Below are 24,164 nucleotides of genomic sequence, written 5' to 3' on the forward strand. Positions count from 1 at the left end.
TTTTTTTAACAATCTTGTTATAGTTGGGATTATTTTTTTTAAGATAATATTTAGAACTACCCATAATCTCTCTCTAACCCATAAATAGAAATACTTCTGATCAAATCCTATTAGGTTAAAATATATCATAGGTTACTATATTCTTTACAAATTTAGGAATTAAGTCCATTTACTTTTCAAATTTCAAAATATAAGTATAATTATTAACTCTGTTAACATTTGGGCTTGGATTTTGAAATTTGAAAGTGAGGGACTAAATTCTTAGAGTTAAAAGTATATGGATTAAATTCTAAATTTGTGAAGAATATAGGGACTTATGTGGCATATTTTAACCATTCTATTATGCGTATTTATATTTTTATTTTTTAATAAAAAATATGAAATGACAAAAACATCATTAAATTAATATAATTTACTTTGTAAAGTAATGATATTTTTATGATTATTCAATTGAGTTAGTGCTCAATTGGCTAGTGGCACCCTATTTTCTAATAAAAGATATGAAATAACAAATACACCTTTATAATTTACTTTGTAAAATAAAGACATTTCCATCGTTATATAATTGGATTGATGTTCAATTGACTCCTTACACTAAAGACAAAACTCAATAATGGGTTTATATCAGTAAAGATATGTATATATATATATCAAAGTAGTTAGTATCGCACCGGTGGATACACCATTTTTCTACTGAAATTGATACGTATCGGTACTCGTTTGTTTCGCCGTATCATTTCAACTTTATTAAAAAATTTTAAAGAGTATATCTAATATATATATTTTTAATATTTAAAATATTAAATGAATTATACTAAATAAATTTTAAATACAAAATATTTATCAATTATATAAAATACTAATCAATAAACTCTAAAGATGAAAGAAAATCTAATGCATTAAACCTCGATATAATCCGTACTAACATACCTATCAAAGGTTGAAAGAGTCGTTTGAAATCAAGCTAGGGGCTGAAATTTTAGAGATTTAGGAATTCAACAACAGAGCTTAATATTTTCTTAATGTTCTTTGGTGTCTGATGCACCATGTTCTACCCGGTATGATAAAAAACTGCCGATGTTCCATTTTAGTACTGAAACAGTGCGCACTAAACCGACATCCATGATATAGATTGTGTATATATATATATAACTGGTTATGTAGTTTTCTCAAGATTACTAGAAGCAATAAAACCAACAATTTCTTTGTGTATGATGCTAAGAACAACATCAACATAATTTACAAACATAATCAAATGTTTTATGATTTCAGAGATTTTTTTTTTCTCAACACCCAATGGCTATATAAGTGAAGCCAAATGTTAATCTTTTTTTGGCATGGCAGAAGCATTTACAAAGATAAAAAAGGGGTTGTAAAACTGTATGTATTTGATGTACAGTGTGTTGAGCTTTTAAATCAATCATGATGAGAGAGCAAGTTCAGCCCACGCCAAAGAAGACGATTTGAACTCGATCGAAACCGATGTGTCAATCTTACTCTCCAAAACCGAGCTTATTTCGTCCATCGATGGTTGTTTCGAAGAGTCTGGTTGAATACAAAGGCATATAACTTTGCAGATAGCTTTGAGGTCTTCGTATCTGAAATGTTTTAACTCCGGGTCTAATAGGTAAGACATTACTTCCGGTAACTCGAGATAGTCCTTCGCCTGCAAAATGCATTAGAGCACATGAATGCAAGTTTATCGATAACACGATGACGACATTAAAAGTTTTGCTTACCCAATCTATCAAGGAACCTTTATCCTTGCAAAATGGAGGCCTCCCACTGATTATTTCAAGCATAAGTATACCGAATGCATGGATGTTTCCGTGGATGTCTACATGGCGTTTTTCAACGGAATTAGGAAGTAGACAAACGGCTCCATTGTTGCCGACAGAGCCGGAGTTCTTTTCCGATCTGGAAAGAATACTTTTCCAACTTTCGAAATCAACCAACTGCATGATAAGATAATTTCTTGATCAGAAAGATATCCCCGGAATCCGAGGTAATGAACAAATTATTAGATACCTTGGGAGAAAAATCCTCCGTAAGATACACGGCACTTGAGTTTAACTCTAATATAGTGAATGGTGGATCAAGTTCTGTATGAAGATATTTAAGTCCTCGAGCAATGCCGAGAATAATTCTCATTCGCCTTGTCCAATATAATTGAGATCCTTCACCGTCTGCATGGAAATTGATCACAATGGTAAAAACATGCTAACCATTGCATGTGAACCGAGCAAGAGAGGAAGTATGCTTACAATGCAAATGCTCATAAAGTGTTCCATTTGATGCGTATTCGAAAACAAGCATCCTCGTAAATGGAGTGCTCTCTCTACAGTAACCTAATAATTTCCCTATGTTCTCATGATTCAATCTTGCCAATTCTGCCACCTGCATAGCAATTTAACCGAAAATTTAGAATCCGATTACTCCAAGTTCGTCACATTGTTACACGATAACAAGTACCTCTCTTTGGTAATAGAGCTCGAGATAACCAGTCCAGCGCTCTTCTTTAATGCAGAGGGAAATCACAGCAATTTCCGGCCCACCCTTCATGGTACCTTTATAGACCAAACTGTCAGGAGAAGAACCGATAATGTTGCTAAAGTCTTCACAAGCTACTTCGAGCTCTTGCCTGCTAAATTTAGTGACATCTTTCAATAACTCAGAATCTGTGAAAAAATTGTGATGCTAAATCAATATTGTTTAAAGGAATAAACTACAAAAGTTAATCCAAGGAAAAATAGGCAACGGCTCAACAGCATATACAGCAAACTAACCTATATACACCACCACATGATCCTTCCCACTCCCGGACTTTTTCCAAGGGATTATGATTGCGGACTTGCTATTGCATCTCTGGAAAGCGGTAAGGAGAGCGACAAGAAAGAGAGATCCTACCATAATTCCCGTCACGATTTCAAGTGCCAAGAGCCACGCGGGTTTCGATGCTTTCGTACGCTTTGCAACATCTTTGGCACGCTGATGCTTAGGGCTGGGTGCTTGGTGACTTTCAGAAGACTCGGCACCTAAAAGAACAAATATTTTCACCGTCAACCGTTACATCATCATTATCAAACAATTTCATTGTAAAAAGACCATCGGCTAGCATTGGTAAAAGGTTACATATAGTGTATGTATATACCGCATTGTGAGCTGGGACGCTGTTTAGTATTGTTGGCCTGAAGACAGTTCCCTTGAAAGCTTGCGCTGCATTAATAATACGGGAAAAACATGAACCGGTAGTATAAAAAGAAGCCAACACACATCAATGATATACAAAAATAAAGTTTACCTCGGAAGGTGTTCCAAGCACTTCGGAATTCTTCCAATCAAAAAATTATAGGAGAAATCCGCCACTTTTAACTGAGATGAGCTACAAAGTCCGGGTAAGTTTGAATGTGTCGCATACCTGTAGTGTAAAGAATTATTAGATATCAACTTTGAAATACTGACACAACCAATGGCGCATATAGATTATAACCATCCTATTACAATGGTCATGCATCCTCTGTTTCCTACTTACATTCCACGCGTATTAGCTGTAAATGTTGACTTGCTATAAGCAGGAACAGCTCCTTTAAGTCTATTTCTATCGAGTCGAAGTTCCTCAAGATACTTTAAGTTGCCGAGCTCAGCAGGCAGGCTTCCTGTTAACCCATTTGACTGAAGATTTCTGTGATAACAAAAGAAAAAGCCATTAATAAGGAAAAAAAACAAGTTCATTTCCTTAAATCAAGGCCGATAAAGTTTACATTACATCTTCACCACACTCGATAAATTCCCTAGCTCCGAAGGAATCGGACCAGTCAACCGGTTCATCCCTAGATCCAAGACTTTGAGGAACTTCAACATGCCGAGTTCTTTCGGTATTATCCCTAACAGCTTGTTTTTTTGTAAAGTTCTACAAAAACACAGGTAAGTATGTATCAACTACGACAATTCTAGACCGATATAAGTTGAATCAAGAACATGGTTTTGAACAAATTCGAATAAGAACCAACATACAGTTCTTGTAAGTAGGTAATTTGGCCTATTTCTGGTGCAAGAAATCCCTTCAAAGATGAAGATGATATGTTTCTGCAACAAATTAAGAAACATGATTACACTAAAAACATACATCAATTGTGTAGTAATGTTTATGAACATGCTGGATCAAAGCTTACATCTTTATAACATGTTGTCTCTCTTTATTACAAGTAATCCCAAACCATTCACAAGGATCAGAATCTAAAACATTCCAATTTGACAAAACCAGATGTGGGTCTTCATATATATCTTCCTTAAATGTTGTAAGAGCCATAACTGCAAAGAACCAAAGTTCCCCCAACTTAGCAACAAAATTTTGAACACCATTGAAGCTAGAATTTACAGTTAAGATCCTTATTTCTACTCACATTTTACAAGAAACCAAACAAGATCTGCAAAAGAAAAAAAAAACCCAGAAAAGTAAAGACTAAAAGGAAAAGCACATTACCTTCATCACTAGGAAAAGAACGAGAAGTGACCAAAGAAACACCATAAGAAAGAAATAGAAGAAGCAAATAAATGTATGCCATCATTTTCTTTTATCACCAACAAGTAGAATTCATCAACAAGAGATGTGGGTTTTATGAAAAAACTGAAACTAAAAGTAAAGTTCAAAGCTTTGGTGCATTAATCTACTGGAAATGGGGATTCTTTGTTTAAAAAAGTACAAAGAAAAATGAAAGAAAGCAAGAACAAAATAATGAAGAGATATAAAGATGCTAGCTTTTAATGCAAAACTACTGGGTTTAAAGCTTTAAGATTTATCAACTACCCACGAAAGCAAAATCACTTGAAAATAAAAAAGGGGGAATATTACGAAAATAAGAGAGTGTGAAGAAAATAAGAGAGTGTGAAATAAAAATGTGAAAGTCTTTTCAGGGAAAATAATAGGAAGAAAAGTGACGTGTGAAGGAAAACTTGGATGTAATTGAAGTTTTCAGTGAACAAGATTTATTTTATCACTAAAAATTTTATCAACTTTGAATTAATATAATGAAATTATAAGATTTAAGTAAGTATTATCTCTACTCTCTAATCTGATAAAGCTATTCAGAAATTATCAAAAATCTTATTCTTTTTATGAATTAATAGAAATTTATATATAAACTCAAAAATATTTAAAACACTAATATCATTTATTTTCTAGAGGAAAAATAGTATGAAATAGAGACGCCACATCATCTCGTATCATTTACCAATTATTTAATGTTATTTCAACATTTTTTTCATGTTATTAGACACATTATTTTGGCAATTTTTTTCAACCTAAATCTTGGATCCCAATTCTTAAACCCTGAACATTAGACCCTAAACCCTAAATATTAAATTTTGAATCCTAAACCTTGGACCCCATATCCTAAACCTAGAGTTTAAGGTCGAGGGTCCAAGGTCCAAGGTTGAGGTCCAAGGTTTAAAATTTAAGGTTCAAGATTCAGTTAATTATTTTCTATGTCAATTATTTAATTATTTAATGTCATTTCAACATCTTTTTTTATGTCACTAACACATTATTTTGATAATTTTTTAGCCTAAACCCTAAATCTTAGACCTTGATCCTTGGACCCCAGACTTTGAATCTTGGATCTTGAACCCTCGACCTTGATTCCTAAACTCTAGACCGTGGACCCAAACCATAAACCTTAAACTCTAAACCCTAAACCCTTGACCTAGAGTTCAAGATCGAGAGTCTAGGGTGTAAGGTTTGGGGTCCATGGTTTGAGGTTTAAGGTTTATAGTCTAGGGTTTAGGGTTTGAAGTTTAAGATCCAGATTAAAAAAAATTAACAAAATGATGTGTAAATGACATAAAAAAATATGCTAAAATATCATTAAATAATTAGTAAGGGATACATGATAATGTGATGTTTCTCTTTCATACAAGCTCCTTAAGTGGGAATATATACTATACGGTAAGTGGATAAGAATAAACAATAATATATCTATTAAAAGTTACATAATTATCAAATGAATGAAGATTTTTATAAATTTTCCTCATTTTATTCTTGAAAAATTGAAAATATTTAACAAATTAATGGGTTTTAATAATTGAAAATAATAATAATAATTACCCTAATTGTGAGTCAAATCAAGACCTAAATTGAGGTCTTTGTATCTAATTTAGTTTTGACGTTTAAAATAATATTGGATTGGAAAACTAAATTAATCAAAAAAATCAAATGTGGAATATGGACACACAACACAACCACTCCATCTTTATTATTATTTAAAACTAAGAAAAACCCAACAAGGATTTGCAATTTTGAATGAATAAATATTTTATGAAGATCTTAATTCTAAATTATTATAAAAATAAATAAACAATTTAATAATTTAATATTACCAATTATTAATTTTATATTTGCCAAAAATATATGGAATGGTCTCATTGATTGGACATGCATTAATAAAAAAAAAGATAAATAAATGCACATGATTAAAGTAGCTAGTTGTGATAATGTGGACCCTTTTAAAATTATTAACTTTAAGCTCTATTTTTATTATAATTAGAATACTATTGCACTCGATCCCGGTTTTGTCAGTATGTTTATTTTCTCAGACAGTTTGGAAACGGTATAAGTTATATAGAGTAGTTATTTAAAGGTGTCGAATTCTGCTTTAGTTAGAAGAATCCCATATTTATTGATTAAAATTATGCAATGGTCAATTTATCACGTATCTAGAGAAAACAATAAAGAGACAAATAATCTTGCTAAAACGTCGGTTGATAAAAAAAAAGTTACCTACAGTTATTTGAAATGTCTTCAAAGGAGTTTGGGTATAATTTAAGTAGATTAATGTATTGTTTTTTATTCACAAAAAAAAAATTGAAGCTTCAAATATTTTATTTATGTTACTTTATGATAAGCGAGTCAATTAAATTCTTAAATGACTTGAGATCCTGTTGAAGGGAGTTTGACTATTTGAAGTGAAGTTTGCGACGTGTCGTTCATTCGATATTGGATTTTGGGTATCTATATTCAATTTTATCTTTAAGTTTTATTTCTCAACTTTATCGAAAACTATGTGGGGTTTGAAAACATCTCACCATCGATTTAGTATTTTATAGTTCTTTTTACAATTTTAAATTTATACATAAGAATTGAAGATGTGTGTGTATATATATATATATTGGCTTAAAGAATTAAAGATTTATTTAAGGTGGAAGGGTCATTACTCGAAATTCTTCCAAGCAAAAGATTCCAAAAGGTTAAGTAATATTAAAGTGAAAATAGGGGCCTCTTGATTTTCAATCTTAGACCTAAATTTATATCTGCCCTTCCCAATTCCCACGTACCCATTAAAGATTGGGCAAGTCATTAAGCTTTTTTGTGTCACAAAGTCAAAAAAATCATCCTCTTTTATTTATTTATTTGAAGCTTAAATATGTTAAATTATTTCAATAATGCCAAAGCTCGATTGGTATAAGCATTATTGTCAGTGTAGGAGGACATGAGTTTAAGTGCGTTAAAAATTATGAGTAGTTCTAGGTATTGTATTAAAAAGAAACATATATAATAAGAACCTATAATGAGATTAATGTTAAAACAGATTATGTTAAAAATTTTGGAGAGGATTTTTAGTGAAAACATAAAAGGATGAGGGTGAGGTATTTATAAGAAGAGACCTCGACACTTGTGAGTGTTAAGATCTTTTGTATTTTGTTAGTTGGTCAGACTTGTGAGCAATAAATACCTAATTAATATCGATTGATGAGACCTCAACACCCATGAGTATCGAGGCTCATGAATATTTTTCACGGAATCATAGAGACTTGAAATTGTAATTACCTCGACACCCATGGCTATTATGGAAAATAAGTTTCCTATGTACATATTTTAAGATACTAGCTTCTAATTTCACATGCCTTACATGTAATTTTATGTATTTAATATTTAATTAAAATTTCAAATTTTATACTTTAATTGCAGTAATGTAAAATAATATTTTTTATTTAAATAATTGAATATAATTAAAATATATTAAATTATCAGTTCAAGTATTATAATAGAAAATTCTCAAATTATGCCAACAAACTTTTAACCTAGTGGCAAGAGAGTTATGCTGTTAGCATGAGAGCTTGGGTCCGATTCCAAACAAACCCCGATTCCCTCCAATTATAAAAATATTTCAAATTATAATTAAAGCATTTTAAACATATTTGACCTACAATAGAGTAAAAAAATGTTTATGATTATCACGACTTCTATTTTACTTCAACTTTTTTTTTAAATGTGAATTTCGTAATATGATAGAAAACAATTGATATTCTCGTCAGTTCAAAAGTTTTTTCAAATTCATACTTTTATATATATATATGTAATTAGTTAGTTTAAATAGTTAATATCGTTAACTTTTCAATTAAAACGTTACGTAGTTATATATAATTTGAAAGTAGATTTATAAATCTAAAAAGTATAGAGATTAAATTCTTGAAAATAAAAGTAGGAGAACTCCAAATGTACGAATTGTAGAGACTTAGAGTCATGGTTATTTGAACCAGACTGAATCGGTTGGAGATTGGGCCAAAGAGAGACACCGGACTTATTAACCCAGAAACCAATGCAGATCGATTGAACCAAGTTAAAAAGTTAATTGAATGAGTTTTTTTATTTTTTGAAATATTTTTTAATAATTTATTCAATCAAACCATACGAACCAGTAATCTAACTAGTTCGACCATCGGTCCGGTTCTGAAAATCTTGCTAGATTTTATTTTAATTTTAAAAAATTTACTCTATAATTTGATATAAACTAATAATCAACCCAACCCAACGCGACTCGTGTATATAGCATATTAATTTATTATGAAATCTAAATTCCGGCCTGTTCATCACTTGCCAATCAAACTCTTTAAAGCTAGCATGTGTTTAGACAGCAATGCTTTTCCATTTATTATATAAAACACTTTATTAGTTGATAATGCAAAAAAAAGGAAAGCTAAAATGCAAATAGAAAAAGAAAATCCTTTCATTTATTTATTTATTTATTTATTTTAGACCTCTTCTTTGTCAGATTTCTGTCTTCAATAATTCAATTTTTTTGGTACAAATTAATTATTTTATTTGGAATTGGTGAGAATGATTCAAGTTAATGAAAGCAAAATGATGGACTAATTTTATTGGGGGAGGGGATAACATGAACTATTATTTTAGTTTTCGTCAAAAAATTTTTTTGGTATTATGCATATTTATTTTATGATTTATGTTCAGGGCTCGTAGTTGCCTCTCGTAATAATGTTGTTTCCAAAATTTGAATCTACATTCTCCTCTTTAAAGTGCACTCGTAATAATGTTTTTTTTTATATAATTATAAAAAGTTACGCTTGCCATAGATATAAATGATTTCGTTGGAGGTATGCATTTCGATTTTACATAAAAATTTTCAGCATAATAAAAATAATTATCATCAAAATTAATTGTTACTAATCATAATTTGATTAATAAATAAAAATATTTGAATCTAAATTAGGATAAATCTGAATATATATAAATAGTAAAAAAGAATTATGTTTGATATATATTAGAAATGAGAATACCTTATACCTACATATGATTTACACAAAATAAACTTAAATTGCCTAATTTGCTTTTTTTTTTGGTAAATTATATTCAATATCACTAAACTATTAGTAAGTTTATGTTTTGGTCACTCAACTTCAAAAAGTTACAAAATAGTAGTCATCCAATCATTTGAAAGTTTTCATTTAAGTCACTGAATAATTTAAAAGATTTTTTATTTAATTCACTAGGTTGTTAAGTTTTTTTTTTTTTAAATTAGCTAACGAGCTCCAAGCAACGATTCGATGATTATATGATGGATCATTGCTCATCGACGAGTAGAAAAATATTTCAATAATCATTTTATAACTTTTCAAAGTTAAATGATTAAAATATAAATTTACTAATAGTTTAATGACCTTAAATGTAACTTATTTTTTTGGTTCACATTATTAGTATCATAGAAGTTGTTGTGTACTTCACAATCTATGTTGATTCAACAAGAAATCTCAAAATTTTGGGTAACTAATTAAAAAGCTTTAAAAGCAAGACCCCTCATGATTGGGTGGGGTTACTCTTTTCTTAGTAAACTTTGGTAGGTCTCTCTTACTCATTAGTTTTCCACCAATTTAAATCTTAAATTATCCTTTCAAAGTATCATGTACCAAGCTTACCTAAATAATATTGTATTTATTTTATTAATAATTAAAATTTCGAATTTGGGGTTTAGGTTACATTATCTCTATCTCAAGTTAGTGTTATAATTGGTTCTTGAATCGATATTACGCTACGAAATACAAAATCTAGGTATGGAAGACAAGGACTGTGATTAGTGGCAATTTCTCCAACCGACATGATGAGTGTTAGCAAAGGAATTGAGATCTAAGTCTAACACTACAACTAATCCCCCCCAAATAATAAATAATAACACTTAAGGCTGACCTAATGTTGCATACCTTTTCAACGATCATGGACTGGTAACCATATTTATATAAAGTGGAGGGTCGCCTAACAAGGTGGTCGGAGAGGGTAAGAGGGAAGGAGAAGAAAAGGGGGGAGAGAGAGAGGAGTTTGTGATACGAACATCATGTCCTTCTGCCTGGTTGTTTTGGGTTTAAGTTTTGTCCTGTGTTCCATCAGATGAGATGTTGTGACAGGAGTTTAGTGTGGTGATTATTAAGTAAGGTTCATTAAGTTGTTCTAAATGGTTAGTCATAAAATGTATTCTATTTTCATGGATAGGAATCGAATCCCAGACTTCATGATTAAAGAATGTGACGAGCAACTATTATATCACACCTCATGATTATAGCATTATTGAGAGACATAACTTATGTGTCGTGTTTTACACCTTTGCGAGTTTGTATTTTGTATCTTCAATAGAAAGGTGAGTGATTTCATTGAGTTTACCTAGTGATACAATAGAAAAGTTGCAACATTTTTGTAAGAAGGTTGGGCTTAAATTTTATTATAATTGTGAGTATTAATGGATTCATTTTCGGATAAGATCTGGAAGACGTCAGTTAAATCTAAATTGTGTTACCAATTTTTATATTCAATCTTTTATTCTTTATATATTTATTTATCGATGTACCATTTGATGTACTCATATCTCTTAATACATCTCACTACCTGTACATTATAAAATGAAAATAAAAAACCTAAACATAGGAAGCAAGATTGAAGCCATGTCTAGCTAGCTACTATGGTTTGCTAAATTAGATTAAATTGAGTTACCGAATTAATCGATAAAATTTGGTTAATTGGTTTTTTTGGTTTTAATTTTAATTGATTATTGAATATGTAAGATAGTTGTCGATTGAGTATTAATTCGATTGGTATTGGCATTGGCATTGGCATTGTTGTCAATATAAGAGGACATAAGTTTGAATGTGTTGAAGCGTATTATCCTCCTATTATATAAAAAAATAGATATAATAAAAACTTGTAATGAAATTAATGTTAAAAAAAATCATATTTATATGAATTAGAAGAAAAGTAACATTTTTTTTCGTTTGTATGTTATATATATGCGAGTGAGTCACTTATATCGATGTAAATTTTAAATAGTTTTATAATTTTTATAATTTTTAAACATTTAATATTTTAATAATTCAATCGTTATATTTTATGCTCCAATCATGTAAATTGTGCATACCAAGTTTAACATAAATGAAATTTTTTTAACTATTTGTTTTACGTTAAAAACTTTCAACCATTATATATATATTAGTGTAGATAATATTTTAGATCGACATGATAGAAATATCGGATAGATTAAAAAATTTTACATGCATGATAAGTACAAATATTTTAATAAATTCAACTATTGAATTGTTAAAATATTAAACGTATAAAAAATTACGAAGAAAAGTAAAACCACTTAAGTTTTACATCGTGTAAGTAGATCCCTCCACTATATTTTCCTTACTTTCTCTTAAATGATTTAGTTTTTATTTATCGCAATTTAGAGGAAAAGCATTAAATTACTTAATTTTTATTTATAGTAATTTAGAAGGAAAGGTATGGAAAGACAGTGAGGTTATTTTTTAATACGTGAAATTACATTTTTATTATATTTCCTTTTACATAAGTTATTTTATAAAAAAAATATCATGAATTTAATAATTGTTTTTGCGTTAATGTTTTTAAGGAAATATCGTGGATTAATTTGGGTAAATAACCGTAAAGTTTAGAGATTAATTTTGACAAAAAAAAGAGTTCAGGTTTAAGTTTAGAGATTAACTTGAATCAAAAAAAAAATTCAAACCCTAATGTGAGAATAATTGCCAAATTTAAAGTCTAACTTAAAAAAAAAAATTAACACGAATGTGAGAATAATAATCAAGTTTAAATCCGAAAAATATGGTTTAACCAATTAAAAAAGGAAAGATAAAAGAAATAGTAGGATATGTACACATATTGAAGCATATTTCTATGAGAACCCCCCGAAGAAAAATTGAGAGAAAGCATCAGCTTTTGTCGATTGTTCGACCATTAAAGTGGGAGACTAAGGTTCTATCAAGTCTCAATCAGCAGAAGCTTAAATTATTGTCAATTCTTTCTACAATATGCAAAGCTCCAAACATAGTGAACAACAATGGACCACTCACACAAATCTCTTTTTCTTTTTCCCCATTTTACTTTCATGAGAGAAAAGCTCCCAAGTTCCAGCTTGGTTTGATTTTGAATTTTTATGAACAAGTCAATTGTTTCATGTTCATTACAAAAACAAGGACATTCATCTTATCTGTTGTTTACCTTGTAGGAACAAAACAGTGGACCAGCAGGCCTGCAAGGGAAGAAGATCATTGCATTCACTTGGATTGTGATGGGGTTATTTTTTTTCTTCATTGTTTTGTCTATTTCGACAGGTAAGGGTCCAATTCAATGTCTTTGCAATAATATTACATCACACTTTTTTGGAACAATAAAAGTGATGATGGTGATGATGATCTCTGCATATCCTATTCTTGGTGTTGTGGTCCCTTTATTTTGCTTTAATGCCTTTGAATTTGCGTGATGTTTGTGATTGTTCGGTGCCAAAATTTTGAAAATTTATAAAAGTTTCGGATTTAGTTTTTGTACTTTAATTTAGTCCTTTTTAATTATTGTACTCTTTAAAATTTAAAATTATATTGTTAAATTTATTAAGTTCAGCTATTTTCTTAATATGATGTGGTAAACATATTATTATATGTATAATGCCATGTTATTTTGTTATTTCTACATATTACTCCAGTTAATGGATTATTGGCTATAATTTGTGCCAAGCATGAAATTTTAAATTTTGAAAAGTATAGGGACTTTGATTGACCCAATTAGAGAATATTGACTAAATCTAAAACTGTACGCATAGTACAAGACTTGTAGCTGAATTTAAAACTGGTATTGTTGGCTTAAGACTAGAATTTCAAATTTTAAAAAGCACTAAAATTGACCGGTTCAAAAAAATATAAAGACCAAAGTTGATCAAATTAAAATGTAGAAATTAAGTCCATAATTTTTACAAAGTACAGGGACTAATAGCATAATTTACCCCTTCAATTGCTTTTGAATGAAGGCAAAACCGAGGTTCTATTAGTATTATTTCAAAGCTTCAAAGCAGCACCATTGGCTTGTACTGTTTGAGTGAGCTGCGGGCATTGTTGGCTTGTTTCTATAGTCGGATATTAATGATCAGTTTGGTGGGGTTTTTTTCCAACCTTATTTAATTGATTTTAAAATGAGAAAACTCATGTTCGAGTGCAGCATGTCGGGCGACAGAGGAATCAGGTAGCGAATGGTACGACGGCCTTAACTATGAGGATATCAGTTGATTGAAAAGTGTTTGAAGAACCTTGTGTTGTTGTATCTGACTTAGTGCTAACAGAGAACTAACATATATTTGCTTGTGTTAAGCATTTGTCATCATTGGTTCATTTCTGGTTTACTCTCTATTCAATCAAAAACAGACCAACCCGACCCGCCCTATTAAACAGGATTTCAAAATATGAAGTGTGACACATTTTCTCCTAGATTTCATGCTGAAAACAATAGTTATTTACTTGCTATATAATTTTGAATTTTTTGATGGGCCTTTTGCCCAAATGCAAGAGCCCGAGGTTAAGGGGAAGGAAGGGTTTCATGGAATTTAATAGAAGGGCCTTTCACCAATTATTCCATCATGAATTTCTTCTTCTTCCTCCCTTCAAGTCCTTGTGCATCATAGGCCATTGTCTTTGAGCACAACCCCATTGCTCCTTTTGGTACATTTGCCTCAAATTTCAACTACTTTGCATATACTCATTTAACAAGTGATACATGTAGATCATAAATGTAGTCCATTTTGAGCTCCTCAAATTTCAAATCCATGAATTCTTAGTTTATCAAGTTCAAGAAAGGCATTGCCAAAATGGTACCAATGATTGAATGCAAATAATCTAAACAAATAAAGAGTATTGATTAATCTGAGGTCAAATTATATTTTTGGTCCTTATCTTTGTATTTTAATTTAGGTTCAAATGTGCACCGTACACTTCACACATTTAGAATTTAGTCCCTCTAGTTTTTAAATTTCAAAATTCAAGCCCAATTGTTAACTCTAGCTAAATTCTTTTATAAAATTCATTGGTACGATATTTTAAAATAAAAAAAAAGTCACTCGGTAGTCATGTAACAAGAAAATAACGTTATAATGAACCTGAATTTAATAAAAAAAGAGTTTTGACTGTGTTAACAATTGCACTTACATTTTTAAATCTGAAAAGTAACATGAGTAAATTCCTTGAAATTAAAGGGGACTAAATTCCAAATATACAAAAAGTACAAGGATTTGAACCATTTTTTCCTTTAATTCTAATTGATATAATAGCAGTTTTAATCCCTTTGAGTTATAAAATATTAAATTTAAGCCTATTTTAAACAATTTTTTTAACATTGACCCCCCAAAATTATAAAATTTTATATGCCCCCCTCCCAATACCAAGTTCCTGACTTCATCCCTAACCCCCATACTCACATCCTGGGATCAAATAGCGAGAATTGGCTGCTAGTGGTGTGTAGGGCTAAAGTAGCGATTTGGTCTTTCTTATGGTGTATGAGTTGTACCAAAGAAAAAAACAATTTACAACATAGTTGTGCTGGCTCTATAATTATACCTATATTTGCATTGATGTGGTATGTTGGAAGCTTTAAAACCTTGTTGGCCTTTGAAGGATGCAATCCTGCAATGTATGCATCATGTGGATTTGAGAATTGGGGTTTATGAGAGCTTTTAAGGATCCAATCCAGTGTTGTTGGTGGAAGACATTGCAGTTAAGGTGTAAACTTGTATCAGCTACTGTGGGGTTTCCTTTCCCGTATGCATATGGTTCCCCTGTTTACCCATTTGGCCCTATTATTTCCTTATATGATGTCTCATGGTTTTATATTTTATATCAGCCCTAAAAACAAGAAAAAGAAAACAAGGACTGTTTTGTTATTTAAGATAAATTTTGTCTTCAAAACCGACGCCAAACTGTAAATTTTGAAGTTTTATCAGTTTCTAGAGATTAAACTTTGATGGGAAGATGAGTTTTATGAATGTTTGAGACTTTGGATTGGCTTTCAACTTTATAAAACAGTAATAAATTAAAGATGCTAAGTTAGGTAAGTATTGAAATTGAAAAAAAAAATTTTACAATTCAAGCTAGATATGTAGATCTAAAATCCAACTCAATTAACTTGAATTCAAGTTCAATTCAAATTCAAAAACAAGTTGATTAGCAGCCGAGCTAACCCAAACTCGAAGTTAACTTGAACCCAAAAGGAATAGAACCAAAAACAACCTAATAACAAAATGACATGAACAAGTAACCTAAACTTGTCCAACTCAAAATCCTAAACTAATAAAAGCCAAATCGACTTAAACCAAAATAATTCGAACTTGAAACAACCTAGATGCAAAAAGATCAGAACAAGTAATCCGAACCCAAAATGATTAAAACAATCTAAACTTGTAATTACCTAACCCTCAAACCCAAATGGCTTTAATCCAAAATTAATCAAAACCTAGAATGACTAAACTTGAAACTGGCTGAACCCCAAAAGTTCTTAAATCCTAAACAACAGTGGCAGCCTTGTTGCATTCGGTCACTAGCCTATCATCGGTTTCGAACATGAGTTCCAAGTCACGCAGCCTTTCGGGGTACTTCCTGAGGAGTTGTGCAAGTAAGGCCCTGACTTCCCCAAAATAAAAAATTGTCCCTTTAGCCAGTTGCGTATTTGCAAGGTTTTAAATTAATTTAATAGTAAAATTGTATTTTAGTTTCTCTTAAAATTTAAATTTTAACTATGCTCTCTCCAAAAGCAAAAAAGTTTATAGTTTAAATTTTAATTTTTTTGCATTAACATAATGATAAAATTAATTTAATAAAGATAAAATTGTAAAATTTTACATTAACATAATGATAAAATTGTATTTTTAATTTTCTTAAAAGTTTATAATTCAAACTAGGCCCTTCCAAAAGAAAAAAGATTGGCTTCGCCTTTGGCCCCAGAGAGTGAAAACATCTCTTATCTGGATAGCTTTTCGATACTTTTCAACATACGCTTTGCCGCCGCTGACCACCAGCCGAAATGTTATTGTTCTGTTGGCTCTTTCTACCATGTCTCTAGTGATCCCTAAGGTGTTCCAAGGACGTAAATCTTCCTGGATCCACCTGAAATAATTAGGGCAAACAGGGTTGGATGAAGGGCCAATGCCTAGTGTTTGGTGAAGGGTCAATGCATAACCTTTAATGTGCTTTTACAATGTTTTTTTTTCGTAACAATAATTTCTTATTTCAAGCGAATTTCTCGAGCAATGGAGAATGGTATTTTGGTATTGTGTACGGTAGGACTTGAATCATTAGTGTCATATAAGGGTTAAAGAAATAGTAAGGGTGCATCAATCTTGTATCGAAAAAAAAGGGTTTTGAGTATATAAACGGGTGCACTGCACATCCTATTGGACATGTCTTTTGAGACAAGAGGAATAATCCCGTGACTAGTGGTATTAGAGCGATCACTGATAATATGATTTCACATTGAGTGCCCCAATGGATGGGCTAGGCCGGGTGAACCAATCGTGATGAGAGAGCCCGTAATGAGGGCGTCACGAGATTGGGTCGAGGAGAATGTTAAGTAAGTACTCTTAAAAAATAATAAGGGTTTTAGACTATATAAACGAGTGTGTTGCACATTCTATCTTTATTAAACATGCGTTTTGGGAAGAAGATAATAACTCCGTGACACATCATTTTAAACTCAAAACTTGAGAGCCAACAACAATGCTAAATGAAACTTAGACTAGAGGAGCAAAGCTCCTGTATAGGCGCATTTGTCTTAGCTTCATTTAGCCATGAAAACTAGCTCTTTAATGGTACCCTTACCAATGAAGTGCCAACAAAAAACATTCAAACCCATTTAGCATAGGCCTCTTTTGAACACAATTTACCACTTTTAATCTTTGCAAATTAGTACTTAAATTTAAAAACTAAATTCATTTTGATGTTTGAATTTAACAAATATAAAAAATCAATGAGATTAGATGTTTTTTTTTATACATAAAATTGCTACAAATTAACATTTGCACTTAAATTAACCCAAAGACAGTTCCATATGATAGAAAATTGTTGAGCTTGAGGAGCAACAAATAATATATCATTGCAATAATTACAAAAAAAAAAAGAGAGAGATGTTTATTTGAAAAGTCAGATATTGAATGGAGGTTAAGATAAGAGAGAATAAAATGCTTCAAGTCTGTTATTCTTGCTGCTACAGCTTGGTTGTAATGGAATGGGTAAGTAGTAACTAATTAGCATACTTAGTACTTAATTACAAGGAACTAATCCCTAAATACTAGGAGCTGTTATAGCAACTTATTTACCAGCTTCAACATAAATGGAGGTTAGTCGGTGAAAAAAATCCTTCATCATCAAGAAAAAAGGACCACTCAATTATTTATACAACATCCTGGGTCCTTCCCCTTGTTAGGGCCCATTCTACTGAATTCTAATCAAGATCCCCAATGTTATGTTTTTATGTATTTTAAATAATTTTATTAAAATTCTTAATTTTTTTATTATTATGTACCATTTTTAATCTAATGCATTTCTTTTTCCTATTTTTCCATCACCGCTTCAACTACATTCCAACCTAAACACATCATTATTGTTTCTACCTCAAATTTCACTATTCATCAAAATTGATCTCATCATCCATCTAAAGGTATCTTTAATTTTGGTGGCCAAATTTCAAATCAGAGGCGGTGCTAGAAGGATTGACAGTGTCCTCAACCCCTCCCCGAACTTTTAGCCTTTATAATTTATAAAAGCAACCAAATTAGTAAAGAGGTAATTTTCAGCAACTTTTCTACTCCATGTAAAATCCCATGGGTAAAGTTGGAAAACTGAAAGTTTGGGAAACGTGGAGCCTGATGGCTTGGCCTGGCTCTGACGAACCGGCTTGTACAAATTTCGTGACCCAAGCATTTAGTGGCCTATCAAAATTAAACAAACCAAGCTCAGGACCCACATTTAAAAACTAGTGATTTGAAAAGCATAAGTGCCCAAAGCCTACCAGAATCTTAACCCCAAAAAAAACCTAAAAATAAAAATTAGTTGTTGAAACTAAACTGGACCGATTGGTCGAATCAGGTCTAAAGCAAGACAACCCAATTCATCCACCAATTGGTACGATCAACCATCGAATTGAGAATCAGATGAACTAATTGGACTGGACTGGGCACCGATCACCTGACTGGTTTAACCATAAATTTAATTCTAAAAACATTGAAATTCCCACAATTCCGAAAAAAGACCCATACAGACTTCTTCACAGTTTTATGTACAAAATCCAATAATGTGAACCTGTTCTTGAATAGAAACAAGAAATCTTTCTAAACTTGGCCCACCAAGAGGTTTTTCTTTAGGGTCTATTATTTTATCAAAAAATGAAATAATTATATTAATGGAGATTGTTGCCATGATAACAAAAAAGAAAATATGGGGTAGAACAAAACTCAAACCTGAATAATCAAAGGAAAACTTACCTACATTTGGAAACTAAAAAGGAACTGTCCATTTTTTTTTGTACAATTTAATTTATTCACTCAAAATAGGAACTGTCACCACCTAAATTTTCCGTGCGGGCACACCAAGCTACTAGTTCAATTTTACGTTCCATTTTTTTTTTTTGTATAGGAAGATTTTGTTACCTTTTTAAGTTTCAGCTCCTCTTGGTATTTTTTAGAGTACGTACAGTCATCACAAGCTGTTGTCGTGCACCTTCTACCTCCGCGAATTTGAGGCTTATCTCGGAATATCGTTCTTGCATATCCTTCAATTCATTTTCCATTGATTTGTTTCTTTCTCTTAATGATTCTAGTTCAGCTATCAATTCATCTTGGTTACCGTCTTTATCGACAATAGACTGTTCTTTCTCTGACAAACTGTCATACTTGCTGCGGATAAGATATCAATAGAAGTAATTGTTAGCCACTTTCTCTTTTCTTTGGTTTCTTTAATACTCTTCTTGGTATTTATTCCCTCAACTAACTAGTACAAGGAAGAATAGTGGAAAAAGGTACAAAAAGAACAGAGTCAGAAAATAAAGTTTTATATCTTCCAAGTCTTACCTTTTCGCAAAAGGCATTGATATAATGTCATTTGATGTATCCTTGGAATATTTACACACCTGCATTTTTATATATTTAGAACAAAATATAAGTCAAAGCTGGATATAATGACCTTCAAATTATTGTTCATTAATATTAGAGAATTCCCCTTAAAAATGAGTTCTTTTGTATCTTCTTAACAATCATGGTATAATGTTTCTGACCTTTTGGAGTTGGCATTTCCAGAAACTGGTGCTGCGCTCACTGAGTTCTTCTACTCTGCTTTCTAACTCATCAATTTTCTTCTGAAGATCCTTCTCCATTTCCAAGAAGACATTTGTTGACGTTTCTAAAGCAGTTTCCTTTGACTTTATTTGTCCCTGCCATGAGGAAAATATGAATCATATGAACACAAATTCTCCTTTTTCATACTCTGCTCCAGAAAAAAAGATGAACCGTGTGCAACAAACTGTTCCAAAGAGGATTTTAAATAAAACTCGAATGTGAAAATTTACCTCAAGCAGCATTACTTTCTCCCTTAGGCTTGCAACCTCTATAGGACTGAGAGGAACCATGGCAGATTTATCGTCTTCTAATGGTGTTTTTGTTCCATCAGAAACTGCCGCTCTTTCATTGCTCTCTTTCAGCTTCTTTTCCATGGTAGTAACAGCATCTTCCTTCTTCTTAAGGTCATCCTTTAATTCAACTACTTGCTTTCTGAGTTTTTCTTTCTCTACTTCAACCTCATACACAGACCACTTCAATTCAGTGCATTGTGTTTTGAGGGTGTCCAGCTCTGATTGCAAGGATTCAGCTGCAGCTTCTTTCTCAACCCTCATCAAAGCAATTGTACTCACCAGCTCATTTCTTTCTAAATTTCCTCTTTGATTCTGCACTTCAATTTCTTCAGCAAATGCTTTGATGTGATCCAACTCCAGTGTCAACTTTTCTGTCTGTTGAGCTTGTTCACGAAGGCATTTATTTTCTGTAGTCAGCTTGTCAATCTCAGCTTTTAGGTTCTGGATCTCTTGGGAAAAGTCCCACTAACTTCTTCTTCATGCTTCTTTTGATGTTCAAGCTGCTTTGATTTATCATCAATTTCCTTCAACATCTGCACTATCTGATTTGATTTTAAATTCACTTGATTGAAAAAGTAACAGAGTTTTGCCTGATAATCCTCCTTAACTGATTGCAGCTCTTCGTTAGCTTTCTTGAGTAGTTCTTCCAGCTCATTTTTCTGCAAGCGTAGTTCACTAGCTTCAGTCAGAGCTTTTGTAGCCACCTTTTGATTTGCATCAGATGTAAAGGCCATCTGCATCGAGAGCCTTCTAAATTCCTCCTGCAGACTTTCAGCTGTATTAGCATTCTTCCATCTTGTCATTCGCAAGGCTTCCTCTGCTCGGATAGCTCTTTGCTCCTGCTCAACTTTGGCTTGTATGATAGATTCTAGATCCATTTCATATACTTGTGCCTGTTTCTCTAACTCTTCCTCCAAGCTGTTGATGTGGGTTTCTAGTTCGTTTATGGTAGTTAAGGAGCCAGAGGATTCTTTTGACTTCTTGTTGAGTTCGCTTTCCAAGCACTCTATTCGAGCCTCGAGTTCATTTATGTTAGCAAAGGAAGATGGGCAATCGTACTGCATATTTAGTTGATCTTGCAGTTGGCTTTGCTCTAGTTTGTAGGAGATGTTGTGATTTTCCTGCTTCAGTATCTCATAGTCAAGTGCTAGCTGCTCCATTTGTGCCTCAAGATCATCTTTATCTCTCTTGTAGACCTCCATCTCTCTGTGAAGGTCCATGATCTTTTGTTCAAGTACAGAGGTTTCCTTGGTGTCTCTATATTCTTTAACGAGTTGTTCCAATTCCCTCTGCTCGTCATCATCATCGTCATCTGTGTGATTTCCTGAGATGATTACTCTCAATTCTTCAGCACTGACATGGGATCCTGATTTGTTATTGGGTGGATTGGATGCCTCCATATTCTTCGCATCCAGCATTTCTTCTAAGTTGTGTACAGCAAGAATTAACTCAGCATTTGACTCCTGCGTCTTCTGCATTTGTAACTGAAGACTGGAATTCAATGCCTTCTCATGATTCAACTCTTGTCTGATTTCTTCAACAAGAACCCAGGGGTCCCCACTCTCAATCTGCAGCCTGCTTTTCACTTTTGCATCATCCATTCGCTTCTCACAGGCTTTCAGCTTCTTGCACTCTAATTTGAGTGCATCTCTCTCTCCTTTCAAAGTAACAACTTCCCTCGAGAGATCCTGCCCCCTTTTGCTCTCCTTTACAATTCGTTTCCTAAGAGCCTGTAATTCCAAATCCGACACATCCACTTGTCTGGACAAAGAAATGATCTCATTCTTGAGCTTTTCAATCTCATTATCTGAACCATGTTGGGAATTTTCTCGCGGAAAGGTGTCCTGAGAACTGTTTGAGTCATCAGTACTCATTCCAAGATCAGACCCTGCTGACCATTCCTCGTAGATTGCTGTGGAAGTAATTGATGTTGCTTTAGGAATAACTGAGGTGCTATTCATAGATGACAGATAAGGGTCCTGGTTGATGTTGTTGTTTCTCATTCCAAGTTCTTGTGGAGTATTAAGTCCAGAGATGCTATCAGAACTTGAAATGGTAATATCAGATCCATTGGATCCTCTACAGTTCCCAAGCAATTCAACATTGTGGGTGATTTTGCTGAAAGTCACATCCTGTCAGACAGATGATAAACAAAGAAACAAGTAAAACATGCAAATCCACTTTCAATTAACTTTTATATTAACAGCAGCAACAAGAAAACCGAAAATGATGATAAGTGCCTTACTTCAGTGGATTCGTTCTTAATGTTTTCATCGACCTTCAAGCTCCTATCTTGCGATTCAATGCTCGCATTTTCAATTTCTTCCACCTCTCTGTAATAATTATCAAACAAAAAGTCAACATTAAAAACAACCGATCCAGGCTCTGAAATAACATCCAATAACTACAAGAATTCAATAAGAATTGACAAGTCTTTTACCTTTGATCAGCATTTTCCTGCAGCCTCTGAATTGAAACCTGGTCCAACAGTTTGAATTCAATTTCAAAACATCAATCAACATAAATAATGGGGAAAGATTAAAGAAAAATCCCAACCAAAAGTAATCCGTGATGCATATAAATATGAGAGAGAAACACAGGGAGTGAGAGTGAGAATACTAACATGCAAAATTGCTTTAGAATTTGAATTCTTAAATGGAAGAGAAACGGTGGAAATTTTAATTGCATCAGCATAAGCAGCAAAATCAATTGAAGCTTCCCCAACTAAACCTCCTCCTTTTCCCAATCCCTACAACAAACATATAAAATATTCACTACACCATTATTTTGAGGAACAAAAAAAAAAAAAAAAGATGCAACACATCCAAGACATGAATTCATCAAAAGTATACACTTATGTCTTACTGATGATATAATAAAATGGTAGATTCTTTCATTGATCTTCCCAGTCTTTGGATCCCGAGCAAATTTAACGGTCTCGTAAACTGGATTTTCCCACCGACAGTTACCGTCTAGAACCGTCGCCTTTTCTAGCTTTGTTCTCGGTTTTCCTCCATCGCCAGGGACCACTGATATCATCAATGCTTGCACATTCAACTGCGTAACCTAAATCACACAGAAAAAAAACTATTAATATTTCAATATTCTTCAAACTTATTCAATCACATTACTGGAAAAAAATTTAAAATATTTATCATTTTAACTGAGAAAAATAGCTCAAACAGCTTCAAGAAAATCTAATCGATTTCTTTTTCTTTTTTTTTTCAGTTTTAGCTGCAATTTCTGACTAATAAGCTACTAAAAAAAGTAAAAAGATGAATTTACAAGAAAATGTTCGATGAATACGAAATTCTGAAAGATAAAGAATTTGAAATAATGAGAGTACTTGAGTTGCATGGAACTGAAGCTTGAAGACGGCTTTGCTCCTGTTCTTGTCGCTCCTCCATCTCGCCGACTTAAACATCTTCTCCGCAAAAATCGCCGGGATTCCCGGACTCTCACCTGAGGTCCGGAAAATCCAGCTGGCAAGCCGTCATTCAATCGATCTCTCGATCCAATGCCGGAAATCCAATCCAAAATGCAAGCACGCACCGGGGAAAACAGAGCCAGTTACAGCAGTCCACACATAGAGTTCAACTGAACAGAACCGAGTTCGTTCAATTCGAGTGGAACTGAGTCAAAAACCGAGCCTAGAACTCAGAATCAAAAAACGCCTTGAAAGAGAACAGATCTAAAGAAGAGCTCTTTCCCTCTCTCTGTCCCTCACAGAGCCATTTGCAAGTTGTAACAGTCTCTCTGGTGGAAAGAGATTGCACGTATTTTATTTTTAATATAAGAAAACGGAAAATTTTGGAAGAGAAAAAAATTGAAGGAGAAGCTTCTCTGTGATTAAATTAATTTTTAATCAAGGATTAATTAAAATTAATTATGTATTAGGTGAAAACATGTGTTTGTTTGTTTTGAGCAAAGGGAACAG

General features: G+C 32.4%; 2 protein-coding genes across 2 annotated transcripts; both read right to left on the reverse strand.

Moving 5' to 3' along the window:
• Positions 1–1,188: 1,188 nt before the first annotated feature.
• On the reverse strand, positions 1,189–4,934 carry LOC107929291 (probable LRR receptor-like serine/threonine-protein kinase At1g63430). Its single transcript, XM_016860665.2, has 13 exons — positions 4,484–4,934; positions 4,173–4,311; positions 4,015–4,086; positions 3,767–3,910; positions 3,533–3,682; positions 3,302–3,418; positions 3,152–3,216; positions 2,787–3,035; positions 2,473–2,678; positions 2,265–2,397; positions 2,029–2,186; positions 1,740–1,955; positions 1,189–1,666 (listed from the first exon to the last, which is right to left on the reverse strand). Exons 1-13 carry the CDS (start codon positions 4,566–4,568, stop codon positions 1,421–1,423), a joined length of 1,980 nt encoding a protein of 659 aa, XP_016716154.1. The 5' UTR covers positions 4,569–4,934; the 3' UTR covers positions 1,189–1,420.
• Positions 4,935–19,066: 14,132 nt separating this feature from the next.
• Positions 19,067–24,024, reverse strand: LOC107929275 (myosin-2 heavy chain). Its single transcript, XM_016860647.2, is given in 10 exon segments — positions 19,067–19,496; positions 19,671–19,729; positions 19,874–20,029; positions 20,165–20,691; positions 20,694–22,359; positions 22,473–22,560; positions 22,668–22,705; positions 22,851–22,976; positions 23,093–23,293; positions 23,574–24,024. Coding segments are annotated over 10 exon segments (3,174 nt in total). The 5' UTR covers positions 23,652–24,024; the 3' UTR covers positions 19,067–19,261.
• Between the last annotated feature and the right edge of the window lie 140 nt (positions 24,025–24,164).

Source organism: Gossypium hirsutum, chromosome D03 (assembly GCF_007990345.1).
Source record: "Gossypium hirsutum isolate 1008001.06 chromosome D03, Gossypium_hirsutum_v2.1, whole genome shotgun sequence".
In the NCBI taxonomy this organism is placed as follows: domain Eukaryota; kingdom Viridiplantae; phylum Streptophyta; class Magnoliopsida; order Malvales; family Malvaceae; genus Gossypium; species Gossypium hirsutum.

Bases quoted from the DNA above. Each gene is read 5' to 3' on its own strand.
- LOC107929291 (XM_016860665.2), bottom strand. From the start codon at position 4,568: ATGATGGCATACATTTATTTGCTTCTTCTATTTCTTTCTTATGGTGTT. The intron at 3,911-4,014 runs GTATGTTGGTTC...GTGTTTTTGTAG, and splicing joins ATTACCTACTTACAAGAACT to AACTTTACAAAAAAACAAGC. The intron at 3,217-3,301 runs GTAAACTTTATT...TTATTAATGCAG, and splicing joins TGCTTGGAACACCTTCCGAG to CGCAAGCTTTCAAGGGAACT.